This window comes from Oryx dammah, unplaced genomic scaffold, assembly GCF_014754425.2.
Source record: "Oryx dammah isolate SB20612 unplaced genomic scaffold, SCBI_Odam_1.1 HiC_scaffold_2, whole genome shotgun sequence".
Classification (NCBI taxonomy): domain Eukaryota; kingdom Metazoa; phylum Chordata; class Mammalia; order Artiodactyla; family Bovidae; genus Oryx; species Oryx dammah.
In genome coordinates, this window is record NW_024070186.1 from 141,328,962 (window position 1) to 141,343,288 (window position 14,327).

At 35.4% G+C, this 14,327-nt stretch overlaps 1 protein-coding gene across 1 annotated transcript in view; it reads left to right on the forward strand.

Moving 5' to 3' along the window:
* The window catches only part of NCAM2 (neural cell adhesion molecule 2), a 251,238-nt gene that overhangs the window by 227,380 nt on the left and 9,531 nt on the right, over positions 1-14,327 (forward strand). The window contains exons 16-17 of the mRNA XM_040265979.1: positions 7,796-8,000; positions 12,996-13,115. Coding sequence (XP_040121913.1) covers positions 7,796-8,000; positions 12,996-13,115 — 325 coding nt within the window. The remainder of the gene's footprint in view (positions 1-7,795; positions 8,001-12,995; positions 13,116-14,327) is intronic.

Consider the following 14,327-nt stretch of genomic DNA (forward strand, 5'->3'; position numbering starts at 1 on the left):
ACTGGTGTAGATGATACCTTATTGTAATTTTGTTTTGAATTTCTCTATTAATAAACAATGTTGCACATCTTTTCATGTTTGTTGACCATCTGTTTTTCTTCTTTTGAGAAATGTCAGTCTAGATCTTCCACATATTTTTTGACTAGGTTGTTTGTTTTTCTGATAATGAGCTCCTTGTTTATTTTGGAGATTAATCCTTTGTCAGTTGCTTCTTTTGCTATTATTTTCTTCCATTCTGAGAGTTATCTTTTCATCTCGTTTATAGTCTCCTTTGCTGTGCAAAAGCTTTTAAATTTAATTAGGTCCCATTAGTTTATTTTTGTTTTTATTCCCATTACTCTAGGAGGTGGGTCAAAGAGAATCTTGCTGTGAATTATGTCAATGAGTGGTCTGCCTATGTTTTCATCTAATAGGTTTTCTTTTAAAATATATATTACCCCAGAGTGTACCTTTTATAATGCATGAAGATTACTCTAGGTCCTTCTTAATCTAAAAATCTTACCTTTTGGTCCTTTGTTGTGTTTTACAGAATCCAATGAATGAAATTAAATTAGGGAAACTTATGCTTCATAAATAAAACTGGACTTCAATCAATGTAGGTTAAGCCTAAAGACTTACGTTAGTTTTAATTTCTTTTAGTACATATCAGGAAACCCCTCTAATGCTGAACTAATTTTGAAGCACTCAATGAAGGTTTGTGAAGCCTAAGTGAGTTAATAGTTCTTTAAAAAAAATAATGATTGGCATTGAAACATGTATACTATCATGTAAGAAACGAATCGCCAGTCTATGTACGATGCAGGATGCAGGATGCTTGGGGCTGGTGCACAGGGATGATCCGGAGGGATGATGTGGGGTGGAAGGTGGGAGGGGGGTTCATGTTTGGGAACTCATGTACACCCATGGTGGATTCATGTCAATGTATGCCAAAACCAATACAGTATTGTAAAGTAAAATAAAGTAAAAAAAAAATTAAAAAAAAAATGAAACTATATAGACACAAAAGTCTACAGATAATCCAGATGTCTGATTTTAAATTAGCTGAGTTGCTGACCAACACAGCTTGTTTTCTTTGTTTGTTTTCTTCTAAGATTCAGGATCTTAGCTCCCAAGCCAGGGATGGAACTTCCCCCCCAGCAATGGAAGCTCAGAGTGTTAACCACTGGACTACCAGGAAAGTCCCCCAAGACAGGTTAGAAGGAGCTCAAATGTAAAAAGCAGCCTGCTCCTTCTCTTTCCACATAGGATGAAACATATGTGCATATAGATTTATACCTAGGTTTTCCATAAATCATTTGATATATGAAAATGATGCACTAGGCAAAATGAAGGAAGAATGTGTAAACAGGAGACAAATAGACCTACCTCTGTTGTAGAAGAGATTAGTATTTGTTCAAGGTCATGATGAACAACAAAAATTTTCCTTGTAGTCTTTTTGTATACTTAACTGTATTTATCAATGTGTGTGTGCTCAGTTGCACAGTCATATTTGTCTCTTTGCAATCCCATGGACTGTAGCCCACCAGGCTCCTCTGTCCATGGATTTTTCAGGCAAAAATACTCTAGTGGATTGTCATTTCCTACCTCAGGGTGTATTTAGCACTATCATTTATGAAAATAGTTACCACTATTCTGGGTACAACAACCAGATCTCCATTTAGGACCATTTAAATTTAAACTAATCACCATTTAAATTTTTTAAAAGTTTTTTTCTCTATATTTTTATCACAAATTTCTATATCTAAAAGTAATTCTCAACCTATATAGAGAGAGTTAAATAAAAAACTGAACTACTTAAGAATCAAAAAGAAATGGTACTTTTATAAATAAAATGTACTGTTTTTTAATATTAGCATCAAACAATATTTCATGGAAAATTATTTAAGTGCTTTTAGCAGTAAGCTAATTTCTGCAACAGAAATATGAAAAAATCATGCATATGACAGCTGTGATTTTTTTTCCTTATTTTGGTGTTTTGATTTTATATTTTGATGACTATTAAATTGCAATTACATAAGCTCTTGGGCTACATATTGGTTTAGTTAGGCAATTTCTAACTTTCACAGTATGGGGAGTGCAGCTTGGAGGGATGTTGTAAAAATTCTCTTAGGCTGATTCTCATATTTGCTTTCAATAATAAAATATGTACGTACTAATAGATGTTTGAATTTTTGACACCTAAATTATTTATATTTTATTAATTCTAACATGAAATCCCTTTTCAAAGAGAAATGCAAAAGAACACCAAAAAAGAATCTGAAAACAAGGATTCAAGAAAAATACAGAAAAGCAAGAAATAATTATTTGCATTATTTTACCACTTTTAAATAGTTGTTTATCTACTAGTAGCATAGAAAAAATGAATATTGACATGTTTATGCAAGCAAATTACACATCTTAATTTATTCACTAGTTTTATTACTATCTTTTGACTATTTGATGCTGCTGCTGCTGTTGCTAAGTCACTTCAGTTGTGTCCGACTCTGAGACCCCATAGATGGCAGCCCACCAGGCTCCTCAGTCCCTGGGATTCTCCAGACAAGAATATTGGAGTGGGTTGCCATTTCCTTTTCCAATGCATGCATGCATTCTAAGTCACTTCAGTCGTGTCCGACTCTGTGTGACCCAATGGACAGCAGCCCTCCAGCCTCCTCTGTCCACAGGATTCTCCAGGCAAGAATACTGGAGTAGCTTGCCATTTCCTTTTCCCATTTAACACTGAGTAAAATCTTGACTTAAACACAGGTATAAAAAAACATAAAACTGAGAATTTCCCTGTTGATCTAGTCATTAGGATTCAGTGCTTTCACTGCCATGGCTTGGGTTCAATCCCTGGTTCAGGAACTAGGATCCCAGAAGCCATGCAGTGTGGCATATATATATATGCACTAAGTTGCTTCAGTTCTGTGTGACTCTTTGAGACCCTATGGACTGCCACCTGCCAGGCTCCTCTGTCCATGGATTCCCCAGGCAAGAATACTGGAGTGGGTTGCCATGCCTTCTGGCTAACTAAATAGTCTTCAATTCTACAGATCTAATATTAAGGGTTATCTTGTAATACGGAGACCTGAAAATATTTTTGTTTTCATAATGGAGTTAAATAAAACTTAAGTCATAAAGCACATATGTAAGTATTCTGGGAAGCTAAAAAGAAAAGATATCTTTAAAATCCTTTAAATGATTGTCATGCTTAGTTTCAATGTATTAAGTAATTAAAACCATAATTTACTTATAAAGATTTTTTGTATGTTGCTAAGGACATAAATCATTCCTAGTCCCCAAATCCTACTGATGTAATGCTATATACGGTAATGACTTTGTGAGAAGTCCAGAGAAATAAGTGAACTTCTACAATAGACTAAGTTGGTAGCAAAAGAAAGAAGGAAAATATTAGAAAATTTAGCTTTCATAATTATTATAGCTTAACTTCATGGAATATGAGAAAATATAAACATTTAAATATATTGTTGGTGATGGACAGGGAGGCCTGGCGTGTTGCGATTCATGGGGTTGCAAAAAGTCAGACACGACTGAGAGACTGAACTACACTGAACTGAAATATATTGTTAAGCTAAAAAAAGCTTTCACAAAAGAATGTAATTAAATATTTATTACATAAACCTATTTGATATCCATGCCTATTCCTTGCAGTGACAAAATATATATTTACTTTTTCTTAAAAAGTAACTTTAGGTAGTCATCCAACTTTGTAATCATTAGTTAAAAAGGTATAACTTCGTTTCTCTAGGAAAAAAGTAATAACTCTTAAGGTCAATATTCCCCCACCGTAAGATGCTTTATAAATATGATGTTTCTAAGCACTTTTTTGAACTCAGGAATTAAGCAGATCAATATACTGGTTTAATACTAAAAAGGTCACAGATAAAATATTTATCATTTAAAAGCTAACTACCATGGTGGATTCATGTCAATGTATGGCAAAACCAATACAGAATTGTAAAGTAAAATAAAAAATAAAAATAAAATAAAAAAAAACAATAAAGAAAAGCTAACTAGCTAAAACTAAGTCATTTCAAAACAGTGACTGTATTCTCAGAAGAATAATCAATGCTTAACAAGAGATTCTGAAGTTTGCTGATGAAGAAATATATTTATTGAGCTAATTTAATTTCAAATGGTCAATTTTTTCACCAAAACTGCATTTCCATAGAATTTTGTGATAATAATAATGATACTTGTTAAATTTTTACCTTGTGATTTAAATACATTATTATATTCACAAGTCTTTCCAACAACTTCATGGCTTAGTTTGTGGAGATTGTTTTCCAAAGTGTCCCCATTTCAATAAAGAGGCATCTCAGCCTTAGAGAAAAGTTAACTGACTCAACAAAGGATATGGAGGAGTAAGCGATGGAAGCAAGATTTTCTGATGCCAGATTCAGTGCCTTTTTGAACAAAGCAAAAGTCTTCACACTTTAAAAATAGTAAATGGGGATTTATGTCATTGATCATATATATCATCATTGAGCTATGGGATTCATTGCCTAAAACTTTGACTAGGTATGCATGTGAGAGGAATCTAAATGAAGTAGGAAAGAAGTGATTGAAGTTCAAATGTCCATTTGAGTCAATATACCCACAGGGGCTTACACTCAATCAAATCTTTATTTTTTTACTGTTCTTGTCTGAACTTTGGTGGTTGAATCATGTGAGGCAAATCCAAAGTGATTAAAATTAACACTGAAAAACATATTTTTTGCTTTACATAAAATCAAAGATCTCTCATAAGGCAATTGTCTTTATTGTAACAGTAGATTCAGGTGAGGATCATTTATATTTGAAAAGGAATAATGAAAGAAAAATATAATTGTTTAAAGTGCTGAAACAAATCCTAGTTTTCTTGTTACATTATTTTTCTAGCATGAGGCACTAGGTTTTTTAATAGTGCATACAGATACATCTTTGAAAATTTTAAAATAATATTTGGAATCTCATTGTCCATTTGTATATTGAAACTTTGCATGAAAAAATACCAAATTCCCATGGCTGAAAAATATTTTGTTTCTCTAGTCTTTCCTTAAAGTGGGTTCATGTGATAAGAGAATAGTTTTCTCAAAGTTAATAATTTCTCTGGATTTGCACTAGGCAGTTTTTCTACACTAAAACTATCTAAATAGCATGTAAATTTCGATAGGGGAAGGAGATTCTGAAAAAGGCATGAATTTTTTTTTTCCTCCAACACTGTGTTCTATTGGCTGTTTCTAATTATGGGAAATAAAATAATTGTAATCAAAATGACACTTTTTAAGGGCATGTGAGTTCCAGGTTTGTTGATTCTGTGCTTAAAGAATTCTTACTTGCAACAACACAGGATGCTGTACAGGAATATCTGGGTTTTAGCACAGGTGACGGCACCCCACTCCAGTACTCTTGCCTGGAAAATCCCATGGACTGAGGAACCTGGTAGGCTGCAGTCCATGGGGTTGCTAAGAGTTGGACATGACTGAGTGACTTCACTTTCACTTTTCACTTTCATGCATTGGAGAAGGAAATGGCAAACCACTCCAGTGTTCTTGCCTGGAGAATCCCAGGGACGGGGGAGCCTGGTGGGCTGCTGTCTATGGGGTCGCACAGAGTTGGACATGACTGAAGCGACTCAGCAGCAGCAGCAGCAGCAGCACAGGTGAACCATGAGGTCCCCTGAGTAAGTGCCAGGCACCATGTCACAGAAGGATTTTTATGACTCTACCTGCAAACTCTGGGAGTGTTAAGAAATATGTTGTTGTTGTTGTTTAGTTACTAAGTCATGTATCCCTCTTTTGTGACCTCATTAACTGTAATCCTCGAGGCTCCTTTGTCCATGGGATTTCCCAGGAAAGAGCACTGGAGTGGGTTGCCATTTCCTCCTTCAGGGGATCTCCCCAACCCAGGGATCAAACCTGTGTCTCCTGAATTGGCAGGCAGATTCTATAATATACCACTGAGCCACAAGGGAAGCCTGTGAAGGAATACAAATAACATGTATTTCCTGAAAAAAAATAAATTTAGATATGAAATTCAGAAAAATTAACTAGTATTCAGACAGGTGTGATGTATTCAAGATTGGCCTGTTAGTAGAAAATTCAACATAAGAACTCTTATATCAGTTCCTTTGGATCACAATTTCTTCAATCACGGTTAAAATATATTAGACCTAACTTTAAAAATATGACTTAGAAAATCTTTATTTTGCATATATTTTTTTTTCAGAGGTAGTTTTCTCAAAACCCAAATTTGCTTCTGTATCTGTCACTTAAATTGCACCACTCACAGATTGAGCATGCTATTATGATACTGAGTGGTAAATGTATTTTATCATTTAAAATGATAATTATAAGTTTATAATGTTATAAGGCAAATTTTAACATTATCATGGTCATTTTGAACAATTTTATGTAATTGTCATATGATTCTGTTTTTTACCTCTAGATAACACAATAACTCCAGTTTAATCTTCTATCTTTCCGATATGCTCTCTTTCCTATCTGCATTGTTATAGTTGAGGAATTGCCCCTCATATTCAACTACAGACATATAACATTTGATTCATTTTTGCTGCATTGTCCCTCTTGCCATTTCTACTCTGTTAGTCAGTCTATTCCACCCTATTCTCTATCACCTCTTTCATGAATCCTTTGTGTATGACTTGTGAAATTTCCTCCAACCACATGTCATGAAAAAATGCCTCTCATCTTTCCCTACCTTTTCATGATATGACTTCAGTCAGTCAGTTCAGTCACTCAGTCATGTTCAACTTTTTGTGACCCCATGGACTGCAGCATGCCTGGCTTCCCTGTCCATCACCAGCTCCCAGAGCTTATTCAAACTCATGTCCATTGAGTCCATCATGGATATGACTTCAGAAAGGTCACAACTCTGTTAAAGTTTGCCTCTGGTCTAATGTGATTTGTTAAACTATTAACTGGAAAAATACAAGTAATTATTTTATTCTAAAATGATGCAGAGCAGGAATGGAGATGCAGATGTAGAGAATGAACTTGTGGACACAGTGGGATGGAGGAGAGGATGGAACAAATTGAGAGAGTACCATTGACATGTACACACTACCATGTGTAAAATATTAGTACATAGCTAGTGGGAAGTTGCTGTATAGCACAGGGAGGTTAGCTCTGTTCTGTGATGACATAGAGGGGCGGGACAGGGGTGGTGGGAGGGAGGCTCAAAAAGGACAGGATGTATGTACACATATGATTGATTCACATTGTTGTACAGCAGAAACTAACACATTGAAAAGCAGTTAGATTCTGATAAAAATGATTATTTTTGAAATATTTCTAGGCAGATATTTTAAAGTGTATCCTCTGTCAAAGCAAAGTGCTATAGCATCATTTCAAGACTAAGTCTTAAAACTAAAATTATTCCAAATAGAACATCTATTTAACACATCTCTTACAGGAATTTTGATTACATTTTTTTCTTTGAACAAAGTGATGATCTTAAAAATGACTCTGACTTTCTTGTAGAGTACAATTAGGGTTATAATAAAATATTCATTATCTTCCCCAAAGGTAATCAAGAAGTATACTGTAAACTAGAGTTAGAGTGTTTTTTCTGAAGAAAATTTGTAAGAGATATTTCAAATTCTAACATGTCAGTTGCTTAAAACATTGTTTGAAAACCAGACAATAGCTCATGAAATTGAAGTGTGTTAGTAAATATATTTTCCTGTCTCTTAAGTTGAATATTTCACAGATAAGATGATTTCTTTTTTAAAATAACTGTATAATCTTTCCTAACTTGGGGTTTAATACAATTATTTTCTTTTATTTTTAAGACACACTTTTTAATGGTCTTGGGCTTGGAGCAGTCATTGGTCTGGGAGTCGCCGCACTCTTGCTAATCCTGGTGGTAACAGATGTCAGCTGCTTCTTTATTCGACAGTGTGGGTTATTGATGTGTATCACCAGGAGAATGTGTGGGAAGAAAAGTGGCTCCAGTGGTAAAAGTAAAGAACTTGAAGAAGGAAAAGCTGCATACCTGTGAGTATCAGACATCTGTGTCACAGTAATGAAAGACTTTTTATATCACTACAAGGAGTTCAAAATTTACATTTTCTTTATGCAAAACTTAGAGTGATGTGCAAAAAAAATGTTCCATATTAGCATCAACTTCAAAAGTTTTTTCATGTTCCTACCCAGACAAGATCACACTATTCCAGGTAACTCCCCCTCTCCCAGGCAACTACTATTCTGATTTTTTTCATCATAGATCACTTTTAGCTCTTATAAAACTTGATAGGTGTCTGGCTTCTTTCATTCAACATAATGTTTTAGAATTCATTCATGGTGTTCTATCTGTCAGTGATTCATTTCATTTTATTGTTGGGTCGTTTCTATTCATTCTTGCTTCATATATTTAGGCATTTTATGGTTTCATGCATTATTTCTTAGACTTAAGGATAGAGGAGAATTCATTTGTGCATGGCTACATTGCTTTGTTTTACTTTTAATCTCCAACCCATTTCAAGCTTACTAGGCATTTCATCTTGGAGAAGGCAGTGGCACCCCACTCCAGTAATTTTGCCTGAAAAATCCCATGGATGGAGGAGCCTGGTAGGCTGCAGTCCTTGGGGACACTAAGAGTCGAACACGACTGAGCAACTTCACTTTCACCTTTCACTTTCATGCATTGGAGAAGGAAATGGCAACCCAATCCAGTGTTCTTGCCTGGAGAATCCCAGGGACGGGGGAGCCTGGTGGGCTGCCGTCTATGGGGTTGCACAGAGTTGGACATGACTGAAGCAACTTAGGAGCAGCAGCAGCAGGCATTTCATCTATGACCATTTGTTATAGATGTTGTGTAAGGAACATTTTCACCTTCAGTTCAGTTTAGTTCAGTTGCTCAGTGGTGTCCAACTCTTTGCAACCCCATGAATCGCAGCACGCCAGGCCTCCCTGTCCATCACCATCTCCCGGAGTTCACTCAGACTCAGGTGCATCGAGTCCGTGATGCCATCCAGCCATCTCATCCTCGGTCGTCCCCTTCTCCTCCTGCCCCCAATCCCTCCCAGCATCAGAGTCTTTTCCAATGAGTCAACTCTTCACATGAGGTTGCCAAAGTACTGGAGTTTCAGCTTTAGCATCATTCCTTCCAAAGAAATACCAGGGTTGATCTCCTTCAGAATGGACTGGTTGGATCTCCTTGCAGTCCAAGGGACTCTCAAGAGTCTTCTCCAACACCACAGTTCAAAAGCATCAATTCTTCGGTGCTCAGCCTTCTTCACAGTCCAACTCTCACATCCATGCATGACCACAGGAAAAACGATAGCCTTGACTAGACGGACCTTAGTCGGCAAAGTAATGTCTGCTTTTGAGTATACTATCTAGGTTGGTCATAACTTTTCTTCCAAGGAGTAAGCGTCTTTTAATTTCATGGCTGCAGTCACCATCTGCAGTGATTTTGGAGCACAAAAAAATAAAGTCTGACACTGTTTCTACTGTTTCCCCTCTATTTCCCATGAAGTGATGGGACCAGATGCCATGATCTTCATTTTCTGAATGTTGAGCTTTAAGCCAACTTTTTCACTCTCCTCTTTCACTTTCATTAAGAGGCTTTTTAGCTCCTCTTCACTTTCTGCCATAAGGGTGGTGTCATCTGCATATCTGAGGTTATTGATATTTCTCCCGGCAGTCTTGATTCCAGCTTGTGTTTCTTCCAGCCCAGCGTTTCTCATGATGTACTTTGCATAGAAGTTAAATAAGCAGGGTGATAATATACAGCCTTGACCTACTCCTTTTCCTATTTGGAACCAGTCTCTTGTTCCATGTCCAGTTCTAACTGTTGCTTCCTGATCTGCATACAGATTTCTCAACAGGCAGGTTAGGTGGTCTAGTATTCCCATCTCTTTCAGAATTTTCCACAGTTTATTGTGATCCACAGAGTCAAAGGCTTTGGCATAGTCAATAAAGCAGAAATAGATGTTTTTCTGGAACTCTCTTGCTTTTTCCATGATCCAGCGGATGTTGGCAATTTGATCTCTGGTTCCTCTGCCTTTTCACCTTAAGGGGTAATAAAATGAATAGTACACATTTTCAGTTAAAAAATTAGTTTAAATATCCCAAAGTGTCACCTGCTTAGTTGTTGGACACAGTGGATAGCAAAGAACAAAATGAAATTAGACTATTTTAATGCTTGAAAGAATAATGAACATATGACATAGTAAATACAGTGGGATCTATTCCTATTCACTATCTCTTGCTACCCTCATAGAAACATATACTTTCTCATAACTTGCTGTACTTTTAAATTGCCTGATTAACTAAAGAAGTGTATCACCAAATTTAGCTTTAGTTCATTTTCCCATATATAGAAAACAACATACTATTTAACATAAGTATACATATATTATATACATATGATACATATATATGCACACATGACTCAAAACTGAATTTTGTATATATTCATTCTTGCTCTACTATTAACTAAATGGAATAAGTATTAGGTAACAAGCACTGCCATGCAACCTAGGGATAAAGTGGTGAACAAAACACAAGAATTTTATTCACATGAAATTCACATTTTGATGTTAGAATACAGATAATAAATGCTAAAATTGAAACTATTTTTAGTGACAGCACTAAAAAATAAAGAAAAACAGAATGGTATGCTGTTACTAGAGTTTCAGTCACTAAAGACCTCTAGCTGGAGATGAAACTAAACTGAAGAGTGAGTGATCAAGAGTCACAAATATAATGATCAAGGGGAAGAGCATTCTAATCAGGTGTAACAATAGTACAGAGGCTGTTAAGGCAGGAATGAGCTATGTTAAGCACGAAGTAGATATGAGTGGAGTGGGACAGGTAAGAAACTGGTACTAATATTAGTTAGGAGAATTATCTGAGTACAAAAGGATTAAATCTTGTTGGGTTAAATATTTTTTAACTGGAAAGTGAATTAAAGTTTTTTTATTATTATTTTTTAAAGATTTATTTAGCTGCTTTGAAGAATGGATTACTGGAATGTTGGTAGGTGTAAAGGAAAGATATAAAGTCAAGGAGAATAGATAGGAGAATCTTTAAATACTTCAGGTGGAAAGAGATGGTCTTCTGTACCAAGATAGCAGTATATAGACATAAGAATGAGTATACCATCCAGATATAGATGAGGTAGAGTCAACTACTGGGAGCTGATTTGACTTTGAGGTGACAGCAAGAGAGAAATCAGAAAGAACCTTCTTGTTTTGTCTTACTTGTCTAGAAGGATGTTGGTGACCATGTGCAAAACAACCAGATCTATCCAAGCTCTGTCGTTTGCTCCTATTTGACTTTATTAATTGGTAGTTTATCCACCAACACTTCTGTTTGTAATTTCTGCTGAGATCGATTAATCTTGAAGTCTTGGAAAGATGAAAGCACATGGTTCATTCTATTCTTGTTGTCCATCATAGCTTTTAAAATCATGATTTCCCCTGCCTTAGGGAAAAAGTTTTTAAATTTTTCAAAAAGTCATTGTTTCAACTGAAAAATATATAGAAAATCTCAATGACAGATAGGATATAATTAATTTGATTTATTGAATATATAATATTTTCTAAACATGATCTCAAGCATTCTTAGACTAGTTCTTTGATGTGATCAGAAGTTATAAGACTGAGTATATTCATTACAAAACACATTAACTACACACTTAGAGCATCTTTATTTGAAGAATTTTATATTGCAGAAAAAATGAGAAAGTCGATAGTATACAAGATAGCGTTTGTGTAAACTAGAATATTCCATTATTTGGCTTTTATTGTAAATTAGCATTTATCTTGAATTCTCATAGTTTATCTTATAAACTGGCTAATGATTACTATTTTCTCAAACTACATGCATACTCTCATTTACCCAAGCATTGATTTGCAATAGCAAATACTATTGAACACCTAGATAACCAGGCACTTTGGTGCTAGTGGTAAAGAATGCTCTTGCCAATGCAGATGTAAGAGACACAGATTCGATCCCTGGGTCAGGAAGATCCCTTGCAGAAGGGAAAGGCAACCCACTCCAGTATTCTTGCCTGGAGAATCCCATGGACAGAGGAGCCTGGCAGGCTACTGAACATAGGGTTGCAAAGAGGCAGACACAACTGAAACAACTTAGCACATGCACATCTAAGTTTCAGAGATATAAATGTGAGGAAAAACAAACTAGTCCCTGCTATTGGCTTGTTACTCTGATGGGAAACACATTTTGGTTTTAAAAAAATCAAATGGATAAATAAATAAGAAAGTTTTGTGTAAATGTTCACTTTTTAGAAGAGAATTTACCTAATCAGATTTATATAAGCAAGTTGTTAAAAAAAAAGCAATAAATATAAAAAATAATCACAGGTGACTAGTCAATGTGTGTATATGAGTGTGTGTTCTAGTGCATGTGTGCTCAGTTGTGTCTGGCTCTGTAACCCCATGGACTAGGGCCAGCCAGACTCCTCTGTCCATGGAATTCTCCAGGCAAGAACACTGGAGTGTTCCTTTCTCAAGGGAATCTTCCTGACCCAGGGATCAAACCCATGTCTCTTTTGTCTCCTGCATTGGCAGGTGGATTCTTTACTAACTGTGCCACCTGGGATCCCCCATGTGTATGTAATTTGCTTTTCAACATGCATGAACAGGGATACCCAAATCCAGCCCCCTTTGTTACCACATGGGAAAAGGGAATTATACCCAGATACCTCATGTCATAAATTTTATGTATCAAAATATTTTTATTTATTTCCCAAAGGAAAGTGAATGATCAAATTTTAAATTTGAATTATTTGAAAAGAATTCTGGATGAAATGGAATTTCTTCTTTCCATTTTTTTTTTTTTGAACAATATTTGGCTAGATAAATTTCAATGGAAACAAGATTCTTAGTAAATATTCTATTCTAGCCACATTGGATTTATTTAAAGGGTGATGGGATTTTGTGGAGATGTTTAGCTATGTTCCATAATGCATCCATTCTTACATTTTATAGGTAAGATTTTATTTTTTATTTATTTTTCTAGGAAAGATGGATCAAAAGAACCAATAGTGGAGATGAGAACAGAGGATGAAAGAATTACTAATCATGAAGATGGGAGCCCAGTAAATGAACCAAATGAAACCACACCACTAACAGAACCTGAGTATGTATCTTGAAATCCTTAATTATTTTTGGATAAATATTTGTAAACTGACTATCACATTATCATTATCAATAGTATGTATTGAGAAATAACATTTTTTATTTAAAATTTTATTTTTTTACTTTACAATACTGTATTGGTTTTGCCATACATTGACATGAATCCACCAAAGGTGTACGTGAGTTCCCAACCCTGAACCCCCCTCCCACCACCCTCCCCATATCATCTCTCTGGGTCATTCCAGTGCAGCAGCCCCAAGCATCCTGTATCCTGTGTCGAACCTAGACTAGTGATTCGTCTCTTACGTGATAGTATATATGTTTCAATGCCATTCACGCAAATCATCCCACCCTCTCCCTCTCCCACAGAGTCCAAAAGTCTGTTCTTTACATCTGTGTCTCTTTTGTTGTCTCGCATATAGGGTTATCATTACCATCTTTCTAAATTCCATATATATGTGTTACAGCATTTTAAAAATGATGTTTCTTCTTCAATGAAAGTACATGTGAATATCAAAATTGAGATATTGAGATATTTCACATAAAATTTGCATCAGTGTAGGAGAAAATCTCCTGTTTAAATATATATTCATCGAGGATGGGATGATTTGTGAGAATGGCATTGAAACATGTATATTATCATATGTGAAACAAATCGCCAGTTCAGCTTCAATGTATGATACAAGATGCTTGGGGCTGGTGCCCTGGGATGACCCAGGGGGATGGGATGGGGAGGCTGGTGGGAGGGGGGTTCAGGATGGGGAACACGTGCACCCATTAAAAATAAATAAATAAATAAATATTCATAAATTTATGCAAATATATCAGAATAATGAAAGTATGTGTTTCAAATATAGACTTTCCTGCACTGGTCTTGCTGTTTAAGAAAGTGATACTTTCAAAATGTGATTGATTTTACTGAAATAAAAATGTGTCAGGAAATTAGTTACTGCTTTGACTATGAATACACAGTTGTAAAATAGAAATAAATAGTGTGAAATAAACACAAGTCTATTTTTTTTAATGTATATTTGTCAAGAAGAAGAGATGCTGTTAAATAATCTATATTTCAATGATGCTTGGTCTCCATTCAAAGTTATGTTATTTACTTAATTCTGCACCCATCAGAACTTGATTAAAACCATGATTAATACTTCAGCTAAACCCACAAAAATGGACATGTGCAAAGATGATGTTCACGAATATGAAGGTT